General features: G+C 40.3%; 1 protein-coding gene across 2 annotated transcripts in view; it reads left to right on the top strand.

The window, feature by feature from the left end:
* GALNT13 (polypeptide N-acetylgalactosaminyltransferase 13) overlaps positions 1-24,631 on the top strand; it is a 152,602-nt gene extending 127,971 nt beyond the window's left edge. For both annotated transcript variants that reach the window (XM_083579131.1, XM_083579132.1), the window contains exon 12: positions 17,756-24,631. In XM_083579131.1, coding sequence (XP_083435257.1) covers positions 17,756-17,896 — 141 coding nt within the window. In that variant the 3' untranslated portion in view covers positions 17,897-24,631. The remainder of the gene's footprint in view (positions 1-17,755) is intronic.
* The last annotated feature ends 341 nt before the right edge of the window (positions 24,632-24,972 follow it).

Here is a 24,972-nt window from a genome sequence, read left to right as displayed (position 1 = left end):
TTTGGAGTGCCTTCTGTAGACCCACCCACTATTCCAGCCACCTCCTCTCCTGATCGTCAAGTGTTCATCATGAAGCTCTTCAGGGCGATTCCAACCAGGGTTCCCAGTTGCAGGGAGAATTCTAACTCTGATCAGCTGAATGCAGTTAGAATCCCCCTTTCGAACCTTGGTGCAAAATACATAAAGGCTAGGAAATAAGACAACATACTAGGGAACTTGGGGTGGGATTTTCCACCTTCCTATTTCTAGCCTACACACGCTGTTTTGAATGCCTAAAGAGAGATAATTTATCATTGTAATGTTTTCTTTGTTGGGCTCAACTATTCAGAAACTACATCAGAAGTGGATCTTAGTGCTCCCATCTTTTAATGGCAGTGAGTCACTAGGTATAAATTATACCAGTGCCCCAGGGTCTATTATAGTCTTCTTATAACTTTGGGGACTGTGGAAGACCGTGCTTTTGACTTACTATGAATGGCCCAAAACCTTCCTATGTACAAGACTGACATTTCTCCTACATTCCACGACAAGCTCTTAAATTGACTGAAGGCACTATTTGAGCTATATCTTTCATATACCCACATGATGAGATTGCAAATAGAAGTGTTTTCAGCAGCTGGTGCTAGAGAATGACTGAACTGCAAGCTTGAGTGCAGAAGGAATGGGGAGTGGGGAGGGATACACTTTCTAGTTCACCTTGAAAATAGATTTATATAGTAATTTTTGAAACTTATAATTTCTGCAGTAATCTGCTTCCCAACATGCCAATAATATACAAGCCCTTGCTCATTATTCCAAGGCTGCTTTCATTCTTGGGGAATGATATACAGGACGATAAAATATGCAGTACCGTAAATTACTGTGACTCGATCCATGATTGTGCATCCATAAATACTGCTGCTGTAGAATATTTGGGATGCAAAAAGAGAAGATGATGATAGAGTTTCATCATTGTAAGAAGGCATATTATAAGAAGTATATGGGTATTGGAAAGCTGTAGAACTAGTCAGAGCAGTGCAAGTCATTATTTTGCAAATACTTGAATGTAGCTTGTTAGGAAAATATTTAGCAATTGAATGTACTCACTGAACTAGTTCACCCAAGTGTATTTCGCACTTGACAATGATAGCATCAGATGGTAGCGTTTGCACAGACCATTTGCAGATTGAATTCATATGAAAGTTCCCACAGCCACAGAGGAACATTTCATTCAACCAGCACCTGTACAGTGGTACCTCGGGTTAAGTACTTAATTCGTTCCAGAGGTCCGTACTTAACCTGAAACTGTTCTTAACCTGAAGCACCACTTTAGCTAATGGGGTCTCCCGCTGCTGCTGCGCCGCCAGAGCACGATTTCTGTTCTTATCCTGAAGCAAAGTTCTTAACCTGAAGCACTATTTCTAGGTTAGCGTATGTAACCTGAAGCATATGTAACCCGAGGTACCACTGTATATGATTTAAAAAACCCACCAGTGGCATCATTCACTCTCTTAAAGCATGTAAAGGCACAAGGTGAATGAACTTGTGTTCTAAAGTCAAGTGCTGATAAATCAAATGCTGTATCTGTGTGGAGCAGCCCAATCTCCCCTCAGCAGACAGCGTTTGCACTGACATCACCTCTCTGAAAGCACATGATAAGGCCATTACCTTGCTTAAGCTAAACACATCTGGGTCTGGTCAGTACCTAAATGGGAGACCTCTTAGGAATGTCATGTCTTTCGCCACTTTCCATAATGGAAAAAAGCAAGGAATAAATGTTAGAAAATAAATAAATATCTGAGCTATCGTAGGGGAATTTTCAGTACAAACTGTTTGTGGGGAAGCTGAAGTGTTGGTGCAAGTAACTTCTTTGGATGGGTTGGGATTGGTTTTTGCATTTGTTTTTTTATTTTACTTCCAGTTCAGTAATACATTTTTGGGGTCCTCCTGTTCAGATTAGTGCTTCCATTTTGACGACATACAGTGGTACCTTGGGTTACATACGCTTCAGGTTACAGACTCCGCTAACCCAGAAATAGTACCTCGGGTTAAGAACTTTACCTCAGGATGAGAACAGAAATTGTGCAGCGGAGGCGGCGCAGTGGCAGCATCAGGAGGCCCCATTAGCTAAAGTGGTACCTCAGGTTAAGAACAGTTTCAGGTTAAGAACGGACCTCCAGAACGAATTAAGTTCTTAACCCGAGGTACCACTGTATTTGAAATGTTCAACGGATTTATTTTTTTTAATAAAAATGCTTTTTCTTCTGTAGTTATGGTTCCACAAGTGGAGAACCGCTATCGAAAAGGCCCTTGTGTTGCCCCCCCCCCAGACCTCTCATGGAGGAGGCACAAGAAAAAGGGCCTCAGATGATGATTGCAGGATCTGAATAGGTTCCTATGGAGCAAGTCCTTGAAAGGAGGAGGACGATTTTCCCAACTCCCCCTCCTCTTCATGGCCCCATAAAACCTGTTATAGAAGGTTCCCCCAGTGCACATTTTCAAGGGATGGCATGGGGGCTCTGGGAGAAAGGGGGAGTCAGCAAAAAGAGTACCATCTCCTCCTCTGTTAAAAGATGTCTCCCATTGGAATAAGACCAACTGGATTATGGTCTGTGAATTCAACATTTCCTCAGTGAATTAGAAAAATACATATTCACACCACAGAATATATCTCTGTGATATATGTGTAACCCATAAACAGAGAATATTTTTCAGTTAAGAACTATTGTTCTGTTAAGATGGAAATACATGGATATATTATCAATTAGTGAGCGAAACTTCATGTAATGAATCCAGTAAAAAATTTTAAAAGTCGGCAAAATTGCTAGTTTTACATTTGTAAAATTTATTTGATAATATTTTAATGCTAGGTTCAGCTGAAACTAACTCATGCTTGGGTTAGACACATTGAAATTAAATGGACATAATTAATTTACGTCCCATTGATTTCAACAGGCCTAACTCCCAAACATAATAAAATATGGATACAATCCTATGTTCAGAAATGGTCCACAAAAAAATGCCTAATCAAAAACATGTTTTGCTGTAGATTGAGGGCTTTTTTGTTTTTAATACCGGTAGCTTGCAAAAACGTGTAGAAGCATCTTGTAAAATCTGTGTTGGCCATTAGATGGAGCCAGCAAAAAAGAAATATTTTATGGCTCAGCTCCTATATTAAGAAACTCTGTTAAGAAGACAGCTTGTCATTACTTTAATCTGTAAGTTTTGTTATGATGTTATTAATTTACATTCATACAGAAAATAATTTTAATAAAAATTGCAGCTACTCCATGCTGAATTGTATGCTGCTTGATTGTAAAGATGCTATCAATTATTATTTTTTCACTTTTGCAATATTTGTCCTGAGTTTAAGCTTTAGATAGATGATTGATAGATAGAGATAGATAGATGATAGATAGATAGATAGAGCTTTTGGTTTTACTTTTCAAGGATTGGAAATGAACACTGAATTTTTTGCTATATATGAGGTTTGGAGAGCTGTGGTTTTTGTTTTGTTTTCTCTTCTCCCCCCACCCTATCTGCATATTTGTGCTTCAAAATACAATAAATAGCAAATTTCTTGTTTTCATACATTATGTATTGTATCCAGTGATTTTTGTGCACAAATGAAATAGAAGTTATATGCAAACATAACTCCAGACACAGTGGACCTTGTGTTTCTTCTCTTCCTTATGTGCAGTGCATTCTCCAAATTGCTCTACAGCAGGGATGTCCAACAGGTCGATCGCGATCTACTGGTAGATCCCCGGGAGGTTTGGGTAGATCGTGGTCGATCGCTGGGTCCTTTTCCTTAGCATTGGTAAAATTGAATCTGGCCCCACCCTCCATTGTTGCACAATCTTCAGAACGGAAGACAGAGCTTACTCAGTTTGTTTCCCTAGCGATCTGTTGGTGAGTGGCTGGTGGCTGTTCTTCTTTCTCCCTTGAGTTTAGGCTTGAATTCTCAAAAATCAGGGCTTTCCTCCTCCCTAAAAAAGCTCAACAACTTTTACCTGAACCCCGCAAAAACGAGGCTTCCCTTCCTAAAAAAAGCTGAACAACCCTGACCTGAAATCCCCTCCCCAAAAGGGTGTAGATCACTGTCAGTTTTTAATTCTGTAAGTAGATCGCAGTCTCTTGGGAGTTGGCCACCCCTGCTCTAGAGGGTTGAGTGGTCTTCCAGGGCAGATTTGCAAAGCGTGGAGAAAGGAGAATAAGAAGTTCTGTTGCAGAAAGAACTTGCTCCTGCAATGTTCGATTCGACTCTTATGAAAATAAGGTTTTAAAACTTTCATCCAATTTCCCCATCAGCACAGCTGTAGGATCCCTTTTTGTTTCGTATTTTGCATAGTTATTTGTTTATTGAGCAACACAAATAGCTAAAATACTGGGATAATCCTGCCAAGTTTAAGCACTCTTAATTCTGATTCATTTAAATGCTACAGCTAATTTTGTGTGTAACTGAGGGTCAAATGAGACATGACACAGAAGAGTCATCATTCTACCTGTCTCTTTAAGGGTCTGAGGGGAGTGCCAAATCTGATCAGGGTTGCAACACAGGGTGGGTTTAACCCTTCTATGGTATTTCCCTATTCTAAATCATCTGTGTCCCCAGCTGCTATTATTCCACAGTGGAAAGACAGGAGAAGGGAACAGGGGTGTACAATTGTTTTGAAAACAAATACAAAACAAAATGAATGAGCCCAATTTGTCGTCTTTGCTTTTGAATGAAAATGAGTGGAAAAGCAGAATAAGCAGAATGTCACCCATTTCATTTTCCCATTTCAGTTTCAATTGCCTTGCTCTTCAGGCACTCTTTTGTGTTATCTGGAACATAGTATACAGTTCGTAGAAAGGTCACAATGGGGAGAGAGGGCAGTGAAACTTGCAGATCAGAAAGTTGCATTTAGTTTACATAGCTTATGTCTGTGTGCTTAATTTTTTTAATTGCCTCTGATTGAGGACTTTTTGTGGAAGCTGCCTAAAATTTGGCAGTTCCGTTGGCCTTAGTGGTGAAAGAATGCCATAAATATTTCATACTGCTAGTGTATAAAACTTAGAAGTTACAAGCAGGAATTTAATGTTGAATGGAAGGCTTACAGAATGCCTGCTATTTATTTTTTTAAATTGATTCCACTTTGTCCAACATAACTAATGTTCAGTCATGTAGTAGGATATTGGTTGAAAAAGTTCAAGGTTCTCACAAATAGTATCTGAGGTGGTAAACCTTTCCATGGGACTAAAAGGGGGGGGGGAATCCCCCATGTAAAAAAACTTATGCAGTATGTCAACCAGAAGACTAATCTACCACCCTTCTCAACGATCTAGTAGTTTTCAGTATGCAAGAAAGTTTCTCTGTTTAGGTTTAACCTTTTTTAGTTTGTTTACTGCATTTGGATGTTTGGGATTTTATTTTACTTTTTGTTGACAGTTTAGAGCTATTCCAAGTTGAAGAATATGCAAGTTTTAAGTGAGAGCTTTTACATTTGTATCAGCAAACCACACACTCCTCTTGTGTTATGAAAGATCATAAACTCGTTAGAAATTCACTGTGCTGGTTTAGTGCATGCAATAGCCTGACAGTCAAAACTTTGATGAAGCAATTTGTAATATATCTCTAGCATTGCTAATTATACCAATGTGAAGTCTGAGAGTATTTCTGTTGCTTGTTGCTTCCATGAGGAAAATGTGACTATGGATTTTTAAATGGGGGGGGAACGATCCCTTTTCATCTTTTATGAACTTATTACTGATGAAAGTGCAAACCTCCATAGAATTTTAGCTTTGGGTTAAAGAAGAGGGGGGGAAATTGTTTTCCTCAAGCTGAACTGTGAGCATATGGAAGACAGAAGACTCATAATAAATACTAATAGTTGATGGGTTAAGAAATCTGTAATATAAGTTTGATCCTAAGCAGCCATGCTCTAAACTATTATTTAGCTGTCAACAAATTAAATAAATACAGGCTCACTCTAGGAGTACCAAAATGCACTGTCATCCACTCACAAGAGTTAGCAGCTCAAGGTTTGCAGAAGTGTAAACATACTCTAGAATAAACACCCTAAGGGTAGGGTGAAGGACACAAAAGAGCCCAGTGATGATTGAATATTCTCATTGGCCACAGAACACTGTCTGTTTGCTGGGGCAGTGCAATATCCTGGAGAAGCACATGACTGGCTGTAACCCTGAACACAGTTCCACATTGCAATGTTTTGTTGCAGGTCCTTCTTGCTATCACTCCCTAAACCCAAGTACTGCCCATGCCAGCCTGGTACCTCTTTCTTCCCCCAGCTCAAGTGCCCTAAGATGGTATCCCCTCACCTGCTAGGGCTGAGCAAGCAAGGAAAAGGAGCTTCAGTCAGCCCACCTCTTCCTTCTCTCCCCAGAGTACATAGACCAGGTTTCCTCAGACTCGGCCCTCCAGATGTTTTGAGACTACAGTTCCCATCATCCCTGACTACTGGTCCTGCTAGCTAGGGATCATGGGAGTTGTAGGCCAAACACATCTGGAGGGCTGAGTTTGAGGAAGCCTGACATAGACAGTTCTCCTGCTACTGTACGTTTCCATCTCCTTTGTTTGCCTAGTCATGAGATCTCCCTCTGCAAAATGGGAAACTATCAAAGCATGAGACTCCACACCCTTCACAAACTCTACTCAGATTTCGTAATCCCACTCCCTGGATGCTGTGTCCTGTCTTCTGCTCTTCAACACTCCACTCCATTTCAGGGTCCCTGGCGATGGAGGTATGGGAGAAGATAGTTCTTCAACACCTCCTCTTGTCTTTCATCCAAATAAGACGGCTAGCTTCTCAAGATCTTTGTGCCCCCATGATTGCTGAATAATCAGACAAGACGGGGCAGAGAGACAATAAAAGCCCAGCTCTATATTAGTACATGGAGGAACAGACGCTTCATCTTCCTCCCTTTGTATTCATGTCTGAAGAGAACCTACATGTGTACAACTGAAGCAGACAGAGCACCCAAAAACTTAACAAAAGCGAGTATTCCTGATAATGCATACAGACGCTATATGAGTATGCTCTGTTCAGAGCTTCAAATGAATGAATAGAAATCAGAAACATGGAGATCAGACATTGTTCCAATTTATCTTCCCCCCATGTTCACTGAAATTATGAAAAGGACTGAAATGAATTCGTGCGCTTTATCTGAAGCAATGGTACTTACTGTGGCCGTTTGTCTATATATGGACAAAAATTGGTTACCCTTTGTAGCAGATAATGATAATTGCGACTATGGTGGGCAACTGCTTTTGCAATCCACTTATCCTGTGAAGGAGCAAAAATTGCCCTAACATTATTTGTGTGTATTAAAGGCTTTCATTATGTCAGATTCAAAGAAAAGTAAGTTATCATCCGCCCTTAGTTGCTGGAAATGTTAAATGTCTGCAGGTCTACATGAAAATGTAATCAGATAAGTGAGTAGTGTTTCTAATTTATATTGAGGACTAGTATCATTTTCAAAGAAGTGTTTGTGGAAAGATGAGTATTGACAGTAGGACATTTTCTGAGTCCTGGTTTAACTGCATATGAAATTTATTTGCTTTTGTCAGTATATAGGTAAATGGGAATACAGCTTTGAGGTAAGTGTGTTGAAAACTAGCGAACCTTGTGATTGATTCTAGAATAGGACCTTGCTTGTTTTACTGCTGTGGTGGTACATATGACCTTGTTTACTTGGCTTTCAGTAGATTGTGTTTTATTATGGCTCACTTTAAATTCCCTGTAGTTGAAAATATTACATTGTAGCTTTCTAGAGACAAAGAAAGGGAGGGGGGGGGAGAAAAGAAACATATTCTGAAGATATGTAGCAGAAAGGACCAGAATGTCCTTTCTTAAATATGCTCTGTATTATTTCAGGACTTGATTCGTTTTAAACTATACAATATTAGAGTGTTCTTTTGAAACATGTTAAGGAAAACTTCATTTATGGCTTTTTCCTGCACCCGCGCAAATGAGTGACAAAACTCCCATTGATTTTGGCGCTGCATCATAAATCTTCTGCTAAGAGCACTTACAGCAGAGCATTGGGCCATGTCCCCCCGAGAGATTCATTGATCATCTAACTGCACTCCTTTAGCTTCATTCATTCACGATGTTGATAGCAGGGTACACTTGTAAGCATTTTTTAACCAGTCAGAATCTCCAGGAATGTAGCAGAAAACTTGGATCCCTACTACAGAGCAAAGCAATGAGAACGTTGGGTATGAATGTCTGGATCTGACAAAAAGGGAAACTGTTTAAATTATAACCCAAGCTTTCATTTTAAAGCCAAATAAAATAGATTGTCACTACAGAAACACAGTGCTAACACATGTCTTGTTGCTTTGAGGAACCAGCTGTTTTTAAAGTGTTGTTTTTGGGGTTTTGGGGGTTTTTTTTATCCATGGTAGTCTAATAAGCCTTGGCAGGCATGCAATTATTAATGGCATTGGCTAGTGTGATAACTAGCTTCTCATTTAACAGTGCAAATTATTTAGATGGCTGATAATGCTTCTGCTGCACAGGTTTTTTTTTTTAAGGTTATGGTAACCAAGCAGCAGAGGTTTTGGAAGATCTGGCATATAATTCAGAGCCTCATCTAGATTGAAGGCTGTTTACTTTCCACAACACGCTTTTTGTCTGTAAACTGAAAGACTAATAATTTCATGAGGTTCCTTGTTTTCCTCTAAATTAGCAGGATAAATGAAAAGGCAAACAGTGCGGGAGGTTGGTTCTGTGCATGAATTTGAGATGAGCTTAGCTCCTTTGAATTCAGCACAGCTCATTGGAGGCAAGACTACAGTATTTGATTATGTTCCTTTTCGATCTGAAGCCTTCTGCTAAATTGTTCTTACTTTGTTTATAATTATCTGTTGAATCTGCTGGATATATGTGTCTATAATAAATATTTAAATACGCAAGATTATTAAATCTTCCCATTGATTTATTCAGATGACATTTCCTTTCCACTAGTGAAAAAGAGAGAAAAGGAAGGACATGAACTTGCATCTCATAATGAAACTGAAGCAAAAAAATTGATGCGCCAGCCACTTACGCAAAATGACATTATAAGGACAATCATTCTTGAATTTTCTTATTGTTCTCCATGCGAATACACTCTTAATCACACATGCAAATGTATGCTGCAGTGACTTACTATTATTTATTTATTTATATCTGCCCTTGTTTATTTAAATCTGCCCTTCCTTGCAGATTTATATCTGGGAGGGGTACAAAACATAAATTAAAAGTTTCAAACTACGGCCATCAAACAGATTAAAAGAAGCAGATGAAATAACAGGGAAGTCAGCAACAATAACAACTTTCTAAATCCAACCAAGTGAATGAACCTCCCATAAAGTTTATGCTAAAAATAACTGGCTTTTCAGCTGTCAGTTAGACAGGGAATCACTAATCAATATATGTTTTGTTTTGTTTTTAAAAGTAAATGAAGGCTGCACTTGAGAATAGATGTTAACATATTTGACTGCTATTCTTCATGTTGTTGGGTTTGAGGCGTATTTTACACTTAACATTAGTCTATACATAGTAGGCAGGACATCATTAAAGTATGATTGTTGATACCTGCACAGCTAGAGGACAAGAGAGAGAAAGAGCTCATTGCAACAGCTGGCTCCATCATTCTTCTCCCATAAAGCACTGGGAGGGCATTGCATCTTGATGCAACGTACAGTGCAGTCCCAGTGCTTTCTGGGTGGAGAATGATAGCACAATCATCCTTTTTCCTCAAACCAAAAGTAAAATGTAATTCCCACTTGCACTTTCATGTAGTATAATCCCACAAACCGTAGACTCTTCCATACAACTCTTTTGAATGTAATTTTCATCTAGCATTTTTTTTTTATTAAAAAGAAGGGCAACTCACTTGAAACAGGGTGATTAAGCAAACTATCGTTTGTACAATAAATACTTTACTCAGCAAAGCAGGTATGACCACAGAAGAATGGACCACATGGCTTCTAACTAGTACCACTGATAAGCCTCATTCCCAGTTTATTTTACACCTGGAGTCAATTCCGAAGCATTTTCTGTTAGGCTTTCCTCCCAGTCACTCTGGGCGAGATTTGGAGCACACTTCCACACACACGAGGGGAAGCACTGCAGTGTCTGCCATTGCCACCAAGGTCAGATCCCAGGTCATTGCAGAAGATTCCCCAACTCCCAGAAGCAACTTGGGCAAAGGACTGCAGGAAGTAGAAGCAGGAAAGCCCCACTGCATGAGTGGAACTCCTTTTACAGCTCTTTCGATCCTACCCGTTGAGTAGGATCCAATGGAGCCCTCAGGGAATTCGCTCAGCACAAGGATTTCTCTTTGCACAACAGAATGCCTTCCCTCTATGGGTCCCTAAATCTGTTCTAGGGCTTCCCCCAGCCCTTGGAACAGATTTGGGAAGGACTCGCGCAATTGGCAGTGTTTGCGCAATTGCGCAGTTGGCCTTGTGTTTATGGGACTCATTAGAAGACTACCTCCCATTGTTTCTGGATTAAGATTTGGAAATCTTGAGTTTGTTAAATCTGTCTAGTTTTAAGGAAGTCATGTAATTGGTGGGTACTTTTTTCAAGATTAAATCTTACAACTGTACTTGAGAACAACACTTTTGTTCTCTGGTTTGTTGAGCTTCCCTTTGCCAAAGGCCCAGTAGTGTTTTTCTTCTCTTTTCCATTTTTTATGTGATTTCTGTCTCTTTGTTTACCATTTTTCTTGTCATACAGACGCACACATTTCTCCATATCATTACCCAGTCATGTTTGACTATAAGCAGAATAGAGGATGGCACTCGTGGCCCCACAGTGGAGACATGCAATGGCAGCCCCTTTCAAAAGTGGCTACTGAGAAACTACACGCGGCTGGAGGTTTTTAGGAACATTTTTTATAGTCCCACTGACTATTTTCTTTAGCAAATGTCTCGAGGTTGGTATCAAAGGCGCAAAAAGAAAAAGCTAAGCTCCTTGCTTGATTGCTGGCTTGTGCTCTTTTCCCATTTTCTCCCCTCATTTAGTTTTTTACGTAGTGTTAAGATGTAGAAACAACAGCTTAGAAATAGCATTAGTTTATGCTGCTTAGCTCTGGGTGTGTTTAAAACAGTCAACATTAAAAGTCACATTTGATTGTCCTTTGTGATGTATGTCTTTTCTCTTTTTGCACAACCTTCGCAGTTCCAAAAACAGTTTGTGAATTAGAAAGCATGGCTTTTGTGTTCCCCCTAAGCATATAGTAGCAGTTGCTTGCTTTAGCCACTATTCCTTGCTTTAGCCACTGTGATGCAAAGAAAGTGTTGTTATTGTTTTCACACCTAGAAAGGGCATTCTCTGCACTGCAAAAACAGATGGGGAAATCTGTGCGGCATGATCCTCTTTTCGCCAGGTCATTAATGCACTGGTGCCAGCAGGGCACGTCAGGTCCAAGGCCTTTAACACCCACATAAAAATTGCAGGATATTCAGATGTACAACCCGAACTCCTGTATCGTACACCATCAGCACTGTTACCCAGCACTGGGTCAACTATGATATTTAAGTTTATTGTCAGTTTTATCAATTGCATTTTGGTTGCAAAAGATGCATTGTGTAGCTTTGCACAACTGCCTCCTCTCAGATATAAGAACTTCCATGCAGTAAAACTGGGCCTTTGAGGGCTCATCCAGACTTGGCAGCAAACTGCACATTCTCCTGGTCTGTTTACCACCTTCCTCAGGTCCGCCTAATTATTTCTTCGCTAATCCATTCTTTTTGGTGTCCTAACATGAAATGGGCATATATTATGTAGCGGACTATGCCACTCCCCCCCCAAAATTGGCATCCATCCGCTCCTGCAGCCCCAAACTCACTGCCACCCCATCCCAGTTCCATCCATGGTATTATTTCCAGGGCACTTTTTGAATGGTTTCATTTTTAGTGTGTGTGTGTGGTTTTGGAGCAATCTCTCTTTACCTGAATTTATTTTGGGTCTAAGTTCATTCTGAACAAAAGTGAAGTGATTCCACGAGCTGCAATGGGGACAGGACTCTGTGGACACAAAGAAGAAAAGCCATTTCTAGACAGGATTGCAGTCTTTTTGAAAGGTTCAAGTTCATAGCTCACGGGTTCTTAGGGACCCAGCCTTGCTTCTAGGCCATAGTTGTGTCCTAGAATGTACTAGCCCCAAGCTGTTTAAGTTGTCTGTGCCCACTGTTGGAAGACTTGATTACTCACATCCATGCATAGGCAGCTCTTGCTTCATGTGGGGCTGCCCATGAAAAGTGTTCAGAAAATCTGATCAGTGCAGAATACCACAGCTGAACTCATGACTGGAGACTGTGAGTTGGCATATGCACAGGACACCTATATGGAAATTGCTACATTGGCCACCAGTGTGTGGCCTAAACCTAAACCTAAAGGTAAAGGACCCCTGACAGTTAAGTCCAGTCGTGAACGACTCTGGGGTTGCAGCGCTCATCTCACTTTACTGGCTGTTTGTCAGCAGACAGTTTTTCTGGGTCATGTGGCCAGCATGACTAAGCCGCTTCTGGCAAAACCAGAGCAGCACATGGGAATGCCATTTACCTTCCCACCGGAGTGGTACCTATTTATCTACTTGCACTTTGACGTGCTTTCAAACTGCTGGGTTGGCAGGAGCTGGGACCGAACAACAGGAGCTCACCCCGTCAGGGGGATTCGAACCGCCCACCTTCCAATCAGCAAGCCCTAGGCTTGCCGATTGGACCACAGCACCACCTGCGGCCCGCCTAAACCTATAAAGCCCTTAATGACCTAAGGACCGGGACATCTCAGAGAAACACATTTTCTGACACAATCCTTTCCAAAGGTGGAAACCCTGCTTCAGGTTCAGTCTCTTGGGTCTCCTCAAGAGCCCTTCTGTTTTAGCTGACTATTATTTTAACTGTATCTTATGTCCTTTTTAATGTGTGGTTTCATGGAATTGCTGTTTGTGCCCCTCTGGAAGCAGGAGCTGAAAGGCAGCCTAGAAAATCCTGTAAGTAAATACAATTAAATAAATAATTGCATCCTTGGTAGTTAACTTGTATAGTAGGTACGTATATGTATCTTGGTAGTAGGTACCCAGAAATGTGTCATAAATAAACCCTGAGTATTTCTCAATGTGGTAACGTTGTTTACAAAACCACCTCGACCCTTTTTGCACTTTTCAAGCAGTATCATACCACTTTAAGTGGACATGCTTCCCCCGCCCCCCGCCCCCAAGAATCCTGGGAGTTGTAGTTCGTTAAGGTTGTAAAGCATTGTTAGGAGACCCTGATTCCCCCTCACAGAGCTACAATTCCGTATGGTTTAGCTATGGAACTCTTGACTCTTTAAAGTGGTATGATGTTGTTTTTAAACGTATAGTGCAGATGAAGCCTTAACAGTGCTGTACAAAAGTTATATTAAAAAGAACAAACCCTGCCCATAGGCTTACAAATTAACGGGTGTGTTAGCATGGTCATTGTTTCTAGTCTAGACATTTCCAGAGCATTTTAAAATATCGTTTATAAGGCAAATGTCAGTTTTCCTGTCGATATTTTAGGTTAAGAATTTAAAACATTTGCATCAGTAATGTTACCTGTCCAAGTTGCTGTTGAGCGTACACACACACACACACACACACACACACACACACACGTAAAGCTGTGGGATTAATTTAAGATTTACTCTTTGTCCTAAAATGAATGGGTGTTTTTTCTTTTCTTTTAAGCAAGCTTGCATATGCTTGAGTAAGAAAGAAAACTCTTCTTATTTTAAAAAAAACCCGGTTTTACAAGTGTTTAAACAGCTAGAGATTGCTGCAGTATAATCATCTTTATGGTGAAAAATGAAGTAAATTCTAGACTGTGTGGTTTTGTTGGTAATATTTTCCCAAGGTAATTGGTTGCTGACCAAACAAAGAAAGCTCTTTCTAATAGCATACATAATTATGGAACCAAAGAAGTCAGTGCTTATAGAAGACTGCTAAAAAAAAACCCAACAATATGTTTGTCTGGCATGAAATTATGTAACAAATACAAAGGAACAGCTGATGGGAGGCAGCACGGTATCAGTTTCCTTGGGTTTGTAGATTTGCAATATCGCCACTTTAATTAATGCTAAAATACGTTATTTCAGCAATCCTGAATCTTTACTATGAACAGCACACAAGTTGCATAGGTTAACAGTGCAGTTTTTAATGTCTCTTAAAAGGATAGGAAAAGGCTCTCTTCTTACAGAGCTGCAAAATATTAAACAGCCTTAAGGTGATTTAATTTAACAGGTGTAGATGTTTCTTTGGGAATTCCATGACAGTTCGTTCAAAGTAAGAGCAAAACCTCAAGGGAGATGATGCTTCCCCAGTTGAAATTGTACAGCACACAACATTTAGAAATGTGTAACGCATGTCAATCTAGCATGGAATAATGTGTAATCATTTTGCAAAAGTTTAGATGTTTGTGCAATCTCATCATTGCAAACCATCTCAGGGAAATGGCTTAATTTTGAAATCAGCAATGAATAAACATTTCAGTGGTGTCGCAGCATGCAGTTCTGGTTTTCCTTAATGCCATCTGTGAAGTTGCTAAACAAGAACTTCTAACTCTGAATAAAAAGATACCAGCCCAAAAGTTTACCATTCTGTTTTTCTGTTATCAGTGATTGAGCAGACCGACCTCGCAAGGTCTAGATCCATGCAGCTGATGGATATTTATGGAAAGAGATAATAATAATAATAATAATAATAATAATAATAATAATAATAATTTATTATTTCTATCCCCGCTCCTTAATTATTTATATCCTGCCACTCTGGGTGGCTCCCAAATGAATAATAATAATAATAATAATAATAATAAAGCAACAATGAAGCATCAGACATTAAAAACTTCCCTCAACAGGGCTGCCTTCAGATGTCTTCTAAAAATCAGATAGTTGTTTATTTCCTTGACATCTGATGGGAGGGCATTCCACAGGGCGGGCGCCACTACCGAGAAGGCCACCTGCCTGGTTCCGTGTAACTTGGCTTCTCGCAGTGAGGGAACTGCCAGAAGATCCTCGGAGCTGGGCCTCAGTGTCCGGGCTGAACGATGGGGGTGGAGACGCTCCTTTAGGTATGCTTGAAATGAAGTAAATAAATACACAGCCTGCTGAATGAAGCCAACAGCCCACCTAGTCCAGCACCCTGTTCTCCCAGTTGTCAACCAGATGCATGTAGGAAACCTGCAAACAGGACCTGAGTGCAAGAGCAGACAATGCCTAAAATTTTGAGAGCAGTGTTTCCCATCTCAGTTTAAAAAGAATAAATGATCTTATGATATTTGATCTATGGTGCACAGCTGGATGACACAAATATGAATGTTTAGTATAAGGTAATATTTCTGCCATCTCAAAACAATTGTTACATTTCTAGCTAAAAGCAGTGAAATAAAACATGGGTACTACATTTCAGTGATAGCATAGCACCAAGATTTTGATGCTTTTTTTAAAAAGAACCCTTCGGTTTTTTAATAAAAAATATTGTTTCTTGTGGTTCTGCGGGTTAAAAAAATAAATTGATCATTTTATTTGATGACATCACTGAAAACAGGCGTACTGGCAATCAAAAAGCTCCCTTAAAAATTACCTCAAAGAAAGAGAAGAACAGCTATGAGACATTGTGACAAAAACAAATATTTCATTATGCAGCTAGTGAATCAATTTAAGTCTTTGAAAAGCAGGTGACAAAATGGCAGTTCATTATTAGACAGAAAAGATTATAAGGTGGGCTTTTCGAGGAGTATTTTCACATCTTTTAAGGGAAAGGTCATGAAACCATCTAATAATCTTCTTAATCCAATATTCTAATGCATTCTGTGGTAGCAAAGCTGGATATCATTTACATTTTTAACATGGCAGTACTGCAGTGAGAGCATGCACTCTCTCTAATCCCTTGATAATCAGGCACTGTTTCACAATAGACTGGGTGGTATCCAATGCTGCTCACTATACATGGAGTAAACCCATTGAAATGAATGGACATGATGGGGTAGAAAGGATCTCCCAGGGTGAGAGGCTGGGGGAAGAAACAGAAGTTTCCAGGAAGGTCTACTTTTCTCTATATGAATAAAGGATATGATACAATTGAGTTAGAGGGTTTTTAGATCTATTTCTCTTTCTTATTTTTTTCTTTTTCTTTTTTAGATTAGCTTGGGTTTTATTGTAGTTTATGTTGAAAATGTTCAATAAAAATATTAGAAAGAAAGAAAGAAAGGAAGGAAGGAAGGAAGGAAGGAAGGAAGGAAGGAAGGGACATGAGTAGCAGGTCTATTGATTTCAATAAGTCTACTGTGAGCAGAACTCAGTTGGACTGAACCCATTGAGCTAACTGGTTTGCAACGTCTCAGTAAAGTCTTTGTGAATATATATTTTGTCACAATCTGAATCAAAGCTGTAGTATTCAAAACGTTGCTGCAGAACATTCCTACTAGCCCCTCAGTATTTCAGGAAATTGATCCATTATCCAGACTCAGGCTCATCCATTGCTCCTCTGTCTTACCAGAATTCAGATTCAGTTTATTGGCTCCTCCCACAGCAAAGTCTGGTACCAGTTGATGAGTTTCATGGCCTTTCCTGATTCAGGATATCTTCATAAATGCAGTGCTATTCCACTGGCCAGAGCATCTTAACCACCATGAAATCAAACACAGATTTCATAATAATTCCAAATGTTCCTACCTTCAGTGTCCAGCTCCAGGCAATTGCTGGTTTTGGCAGTATCGTGTGAATCCCCTGTTCCGTAACATAGGAGGTTGCTTTAGTTTATACTAAGTCAAACCAGTGGTCAATCTACCTCAGTCCTGCTTGAGGGCTCTATATATGTAAGCTGCTCAGAGCTTCCCAAAAGTAGTGTTTATGTTTTAAACATAACATGCTGAAACTTTTAAAGCAGCATATAACGTATACATATATAACTATACAACTTTTAGAAGATACATGAAGGCAGCCCTGTATCGGAAGGTTTTTAATGATTGATATGTTTTATGTTTTTATCTGTGTTGGAAGATGCCCAGAATGGCTGGGGCAACCCAGCCAGAGGGGCAGGATATAAACAAACAAGCAAACATCATCATCATCATTACTAAGTACATTACTAAGTACATAACAGTCATACAGCTTTGTACAACAAAACATTTATAATACACTTATAATACAAGATTTAAGAATTTTTAAAAAGAAGGCCTGAAAAGTAAACGCTAACTTTGCCAAGTCAGTGAAAAGGCTGCCATAGGCAAAGGGGAATGGAAAAGAAGTATTGCATTGTGGCTGCAGCAGAACAAATCCCAAGCTCGCTCTAGTTTCTGGAGAAACTCATGAACTGCTCTAAATGGGAGCACTCTTCACTTGGGTTGTGAAGTGTGGGTGGGTTCAGGCATGACTCAAGACCAGATTTCAGCTCAAAGCAGTTTATTGTAGCAACAAGAACAAGACTGACAAACAGGGGCACTTGGCCCAATATATATACCTTTAACTGGCCCAGGTAAAAGCACACACCACACCTCTGATAGGTCGCCTTAATGCTTGCAATTAGCGAATCACAACACTGGCCCTATCTGAGCCGGGATTGGCTGCCTGCCAGCTACTAACAATGTCATTGGAGGTTTTTAGAACCCTCTCCATCTTTTGTTATACAGGTAAAGCTCCTGAGCTCCAGGAAGCCTTAAGGCCTAGGCCCGCTTTGCATGCATACAAGCCTGGCTTTGGCCTACAATACCTGCATACATAACAGGGTTTTTGTTGTTGTTATTGTTTCTTTTGCAGCGACTTACCTTGAGGCACGTCAACAGCAACCAATGTCTCGACGAACCCTCTGAAGACGACAAAATGGTTCCTACCATGAAAGACTGCAGTGAAAGCCGATCTCAGCAGTGGCTGCTCCGGAATATGACCTTGGGTGCCTAAAAGCCGCGAAAGACTCGCTGTGTTTCCTTGCCAGGCCTCGCAAGGCTCTAGACCTCTTGCACTTCACACAGTTTGATCGAACAGAAGTCTTTTCCTCTTCCCATGTTATCGGTGAAGTGAAAGGTTTTGAATGCTCGGTGAAAAGCCCATCTGCTTTTTAATTGCTTAAAGCATGTTTGCACTTTTCCCTTCAGAATTTTTATCTTTTATTTTTTACTCATTCAGCTAAACACACAAGCGCTCTGCAATACCGTAAAACATATGCTATGATCAAGACACGGTATTCTTGAGGAAAAATCAGACTCGCGGAAAGCATTACAAAGCTGAACTCCAAGGTTTTGTGGGGAGTGGGCTTACTGTTGGTTCTGTCATGTAACGTTGCTTGAAAGTGACCATGTTAAATGCCTTATGAAACCCACTTGTATCGTGAGAGATTATATCTTTTATTTATTAAGTCGATGTGCTTGTACTGGCCCCTTCATGGCAGCAAAGGAAGAATTAGTTTTTAATCTGCTGCCGGCCATAACCAGCAGATAGCTCAGCTGAAAGAAATTCTGAGCAGGAAATTTACTGTATATAATGGGTGTCTTTCATGTATAATACTGGGGGGGGGGGGGATGTGGCATTGCTGTTCTTGAAACGCCTTTGGAATATCGGCAAAACTAAATGAAGGCTGTATGCCGGCAGATGGGAGGTAAAATTGAAATCACAGCGAAAGGTAATACAGTGAAACTGAATTCATATCGTCCACAGATAGCATACACTCTTGGCAAAGCATATGCCTTTGTGAAGCATAGTAATACCTCTGGCCAATTCTCACGAACTCCCATTAATGGTGCAACTATAAGAGGGAGCAAAACTTGATCATCTTGAGTTGGAGTGAAACTCTTGAAACTTGTTCTTTAAAAATGTCAAGAGCAGGTTGATGCTAGGCACTTTACCGGAGTTCAAGTTAATCTTCGTTGCATTAACTGTCCACTTTTCCATATTGATTATATTTATTATTTTGGAAGATTGCTTTTGGTATTGCAGCAGATTAGGCCCCACCTAAAAACGTCAAAGCTTCCACCTATTAATAAGTCTAGTTGAATGGTTTTATATATAACCGTAATAGAAACACGACTAATTAAAAAGCATATCTAATAAGCTTATGACCTGTAACGTAGCCATATTGGGAGCCGAGTTTGCTCAGGAGGTGGTTAAACTATAAATAATAATATTTTAATTAAAGAGAGGGGTAATTGTATGGCATAACTCTATACCTATATGTAAGTGGGAACACTTTGGGCTAACATTTGACTCTTCAGTGGTTCCAGTATTAGGTCTATAAGGAGCAATATTGAGTCTAGACATGGGTGTGTGCTATAGTTAGATTTACAGACTCCTTGTATGTCAGGGCCATTTGCCATGTCAAAATTTTGTGCTCTATTGAATGGTATGAATTTGTCCACATTGCTTCCACAATACCCTGGAGAGCTTGGCTAGCCCTATCGCTTTCACATTGCCACAACACCTTGGACCTTAGGAGTCAGACAGAGCCTGTTTCTCTGAATGAGACCTGATACACTGTGTTTCCCTTTCATATATATCACCTGCCTGGAGTTTGAATATGCATATTTCTCTTATCCATCCACCCATAGAAGTGTTCTAAGCTGCTACCATATCAGTATACTAGAGCTCCAAACAGGCTGTCAAGAGCCCAGCAGAGGTGAAAAATAGGGTGTAAATAGACCAGTGATCAGGTTCCAAAAGAAGTAGGCAATGATCCCATCAGCCCAGAAGCAGGTATAGAATAGCTGATGTTCAGATATCACACATAAAACTATATAGTAAAGCCAGACCATTGGGCCAACTAGCTCTGCACTGTCTATACAGACTGACAGCAGCTCTCCAGGGTTTATGGGGATATTCCCAGACCTACCTGGAGATGGGGATTGAAGCTGGAGCTGCCTTCTTCATGCAAGGCAGATGCTCTACTACTAAACTACAGCGCTTCCCCTAACAAGACTAGTTAGTTAATATAGTTAATGTAAATAGGCTGTATCGGCTTGGCTGATGCCAGCCAGATGCTGGATGATGTAAGGCAGGATTCTGATTAGCACCTTATATGACGGACAAGTTGCCCAGATGTAAAGAGCCTAGGACAGTTCTTAAATAAAGGCTGTGGCATCCTTACTGGCTCCCCTGGTCACCCTCCTACAACTGCCAGTGTAGTGCTGGGGAAGAGTGAGGTTTTGGACAGCTAGCCCCTCTTTCTATACAACATGTTATCTGGAACTTGGGAAACTATAAGATCTCTGTAAGGGCCTTGGCCCATTGGAGGAACGCCCAAGTTTTTATCAGTGAGCAGAGTACTGATTGGAATAAACCTTTGCTAAGAGTCCATATGAATCTTATTTTGGTATTTGAAGAAGTGCCTCTCTTTCTGTCAGAGAGAAATCTCTCAGCACTACCTGATAAGTCATCTCTATGCATAAGAAAGTAAGAAAAGCCTGCTGGATCAGGCCAGTGACCCATCTAGTCCAGCATCCTGTTCTCCCTGTAGCCAACCACATGCCTGTGGGAAACCCTCATTCTCCCCTCCTGATGTTTCCAGCAACTGATATTCAGAAGGATTCTGCCTTCGACCATGGAGGCAGAGAATAGCCATTGTGGCTAGTCAGCATGGATAAGTCTTTACTGCCAGGAATTTTTCAAATTCTCTTTTAAAGACATCCATTATTTGGGCATTATTTGGGACTTCTCATTTTAAGCTACATGTCAGTTTGAACCACAGTTTTTAATAGCAAGAGTAACAGTTCAGTTCACTTGCCAGCCCTGGCTGATGTCTACTGAGGAATAAAAGTTGGTTACCTGGTTGAGCAGGCAAGGCAAGAGTAACCATTGCTTCTCAGTGCAATGACTGAAAAGCTTGCTTTGAAGAAGCTGGTTTTTTATGCTATGGGTGCCTCCAGTGGCTTGTGAGGTCAGCTGGCCACCTTCAGCTTGTGGGATCTGCTAGCAGTATGCTGGCCGGTAAGGTAGCCTAGTCTGGTTGGCTAACTAAGGAACCAAAGTGCCAATGATAACACAGGAAGTAAGACGCAGAAAGCTGTTTGCTGGAGATCCCAGTCTGAAACAAATGCACACACACCTTACACCAACTAGGCAGATGACAGAGTTGTCTAGAACATTAGTGGCCTGTTCTCCTCAGAGGACAGAAGGGAATTGTGTATCACTAACCACCTGGGAAGAAGTCTTACCATAAGGCAAGACATTCCAGTCCATTTCAATTCAATGCAGAATGATTAAAACCAAGCAGCCCAGAGCACAGTGATAGCAGCATGGTTCTGTTTCACTTTTCCCCAGTGGCCCCACTGGTGGAATTCTGGAGATAATGAATTGCACAATAATCTGGCAGGAATTGTCAGATTCTTAAGCAGCCAAGCCAAGGCATTGCCAAAATCAGTCTGAAGTACAAGCCCAAACAGAGGTGCTCTGTGTGGTTATATATTCAGCTTTCTAGGTCCAATGTGTCATTTTGCACTGGGCTAGAAGATAAAGGCAATGCATCCCCAGTTTTCATGTAGTCAAAAGTCCTGTTTTGCAATTATTGTATGTCAGTAGTCTCTGAATCTATGAGATCCTCATTGGGTGGCTAAGTATGTGGACCTAGGTTCTAGGTTCCTCAGTTGCAATCGGGTATGTGTGCTGGGTGGGATCAAGGTTCAGGTGATCCACTCCTCCTCCTAGTAAGCTGGCCTACTGGACTTTGGTGCCAGATTTTCTGGTTCAAGCTCAATCGCATCTTACAGTGGGAGACCCTGGTCAGGCACAGTGTCCCTTGCCCTTCACTGATCCCACAGCATCCTTTGAGGAGGAGCTCCTCCTGCTTTTCACTACTGTGGTATCTGTGACCAAACAGTTTGATAGGAGAGCAGGCACCGCCAGCAGTTCAGTGTCACGAACAGATCAAACTGCTGCAAAACAAAGTAAAATGGGTCTGTTCAAGTTGAAGGTAGTCGAGCCAAGATAAAGAACCTACACCTTCTTTGTGAATAAGAAAGCAACAATGAACCTAACCGACCTAGCCAGTCACTGCAATCCTGTGCACACTTACATGGGAGTGAATGCCACCAAACAGTGAAACTTACATCTGAGTGAATATGCATAGATTGCACTGTACCATGAATGAGCAGAATCTAAAGCTATCTGCTACAATTTAAAATGGCATTGTCACACAAACAATGCTATTTCAATGAATTAAGGGCATGCCACCAGACAATAGGAAAGTAAGTTCTCCAGAGGTTCAACTTGAGTGCAGTTGCTGGCCATCTCTCTTGCTATTTCCCCTTCTCTGCTTGAGGGGGAAAAATCTCACCTCAGGGGAAGAAAAAGAGGTTGCAGTTGGTGGAAAGGATGAATGATGATGGAAGAAGCTTATTGGACCTCACCTGCAATGGGAAATGATGTCCAATGGGAAATGATGTCCAGAGAGCATCATTTCCCACCAGTCCCAATGGGCCTTCTTCATTGCATTTATATCTCACTTCCCCAACTTGTGACTTCTTTCTCCATTAGGGGGAGGGAAAAGAGTAGCGGGCAATGAAGGGCAGGGTGAGGCATGAGCAGGATCAAGACAAGGTGCTTTCTTGAGGTACCGATCTTTATTCTGCTTGCTGCTAATTCTAGCCAGGATGCCCACCAAGCTGAACTCATTGCTCTCCCCATTCTTGCTGAAAAGTGAGTATAAAACTGACAACTTAAAAGTTTCCACCACAGTTCTGCTATTATATTCCTGTGTGGCCTTGGCAAACTGTTTAGGCTGAAAGTAGAGTATGGCGTTTGTTATGTTTTATGTGTGGTGCCCTCTCTGTGTTTAGAAGACAAATACAGAATTCACTGTTCGGGCATTTAAATGAATCTCAGTGCCCATGTTTTAGGTCAATGACTTTATGGTATCAACAAGCTGTGGGTTCAATATTAAAGCTGTTTTTGAAAAATGTAGAACTCAATTTATCTTCGTTTCCCCATCTGTAAAATGGGGCCAATTGTTCCTGATTTTCACAGGGGTGTACTGAGGGCTAAATAATATTTGTATATAGCTTTTGAAATGTAAAATAATAATAATTATTATCATTCAGAAATGCTCTAACAAACCTCACAGTTCTTGGTTACAGTCATAGAACGACAGAGGAACACAAAGCTTATAGAGGAATATATGAAATGTGAATATTCTGAAGGCAAGAACAGTATTATAAACAAGGTCCCTTATCCTGGACAACCTTATGAATTACTTGAAGAAGGTGGAATGGGTGTGTAAATTATGAGCCAGTGGTAATGAACTCACTTTGTCTTCAAAGACAGCTTCTAGACTGTTGAGACCCAAGAATGGTATTTTTTATCTAATTGCAAACTAGTTAGGTAGCCTTTCAAAAAGAGATTAGTACTGTACTCTAACAAACACAGTCCAGTATTTTCTTTTACTTGAAAGTAATGAAGATCATATCTGATCATATAAATTTTAGTTGCATCTCATTTGTAGATGCTAAATACAGTCTCGAATGAGGCAAAAATACTGTTGAAGGTGCTGAAGTGCAAAGCTATGAATTAGGCTATAATGGTTTAGGGAGGAAATTTGAAGTAGGATTTCACAATGTCACTGTCTTCTAAGTCCTTCTGCACCGTAATAGTCTTTGGACACATCTGCCATTTCCAGCAGGACATCGGAATTGTAATTAACTGTTGTGACAGCTATGGTTTGAGAATGCCAAGTGTATTCTCTCTCTCACACACACACATACACACTTGTATTTCAATGTATGGAATAGATTAAACATCTGCTGCTATTACTGTACAGCATATGAACACATCTGGTGAGATTACACCACTTCTAAACTGCTACTAAATATAAGCTACTGTTTGATCTCAAGGTGTTGAATGAACACCAGCAATGTGTTTTCTTTTTAAAATTAGGTTATGTGAACTATTAGTGTTAAAAGTGTTTTCAGACATTCACACATTCTCCTGGAATCCCAGTTTCGTCATTTCAAATACAAGGGAGTCGTCTTTTGCCCCTGAAACAGCAGGTGGCCAGGGCAGCTGATAAGTCTGTATCTTTGCAGCGGGGACCAGACTCAATGTATCTCTCCAGTGATGGCCAAACTAGGCCCTCCAGCTGTTTTGGGACTACAACCCCCATAATCCCTAGCTAACAGGACCAGTGGTCAAGGATGATGGGATTTGTAGTCCCCAAACAGCTGGAGGGCCAAGTTTGGCCATCACAGATCTAGGCCATCCAATACATGACATGCAGGCAAATCCAAGTTTAGCTTAAGTATACCAATATGGGAAGTCCCAGCCTCCTGATGAGTATACTTGTATGGTATGCATGTTTGCAAACATTTGTCACAACCACATAGCTTTACGTGTATATGTAAGACATCTCAAGTTGTGTAACTAAAAAGCATAATTTATGAAGTGGCCCTTTAAAATGACAATGGTGGACTTTGCAGTTTTTTGTTTTTTTAAAAAAATATTATTATTTCCCATGTTCGAAGGAACCTGCGTCTGAGGAATTGCTCATAAAGCTTCTTGAAATGTTGGGACGCAAATACATATTTCATATGTACGAGTGGGCAGTGGATTAAGAATTACACCATTTTAAATGTTGTAACAGTTATTAAATGTTAACTCTGCTGTAAATTTTAAATATTTATACATTTTGTAGAAATAAAATATGCCAGTTTAGTTTTATTTTAGTTTGACTTTGTCTTTGTTGTAGGCATATCTTCCTGTAATCAGATATTAAGCATTTTACCAGAAGTTTCTTTACCAGTAGTGTAAGCCATTTGTATATTATATAGGACCGTTTTTCAAAAAAGCAATTGGATACTTTATGTATGAAAAAGCAATATGTATGAAATAGGTTCATACCTATATCTTTATTGTGCTTGATGATTGCAATAGTGTGGTGCCTTGGATGTTTGAGTATGCCAATGTAGATGTCAACACCACAGGCAGAATTTTCTTATCTCTTCTTGCGTCATTTTCAAATACAATCCCTTTTAGTGGAGCCAGTTCACCATTCATTTGCC

Source organism: Podarcis filfolensis (genome assembly GCF_964270895.1).
Source record: "Podarcis filfolensis genome assembly, chromosome: 1".
Lineage (NCBI taxonomy): Eukaryota > Metazoa > Chordata > Lepidosauria > Squamata > Lacertidae > Podarcis > Podarcis filfolensis.
Note: the sequence above shows the minus strand (reverse complement) of the source record. Positions and strands in the feature narration are given on the sequence as shown.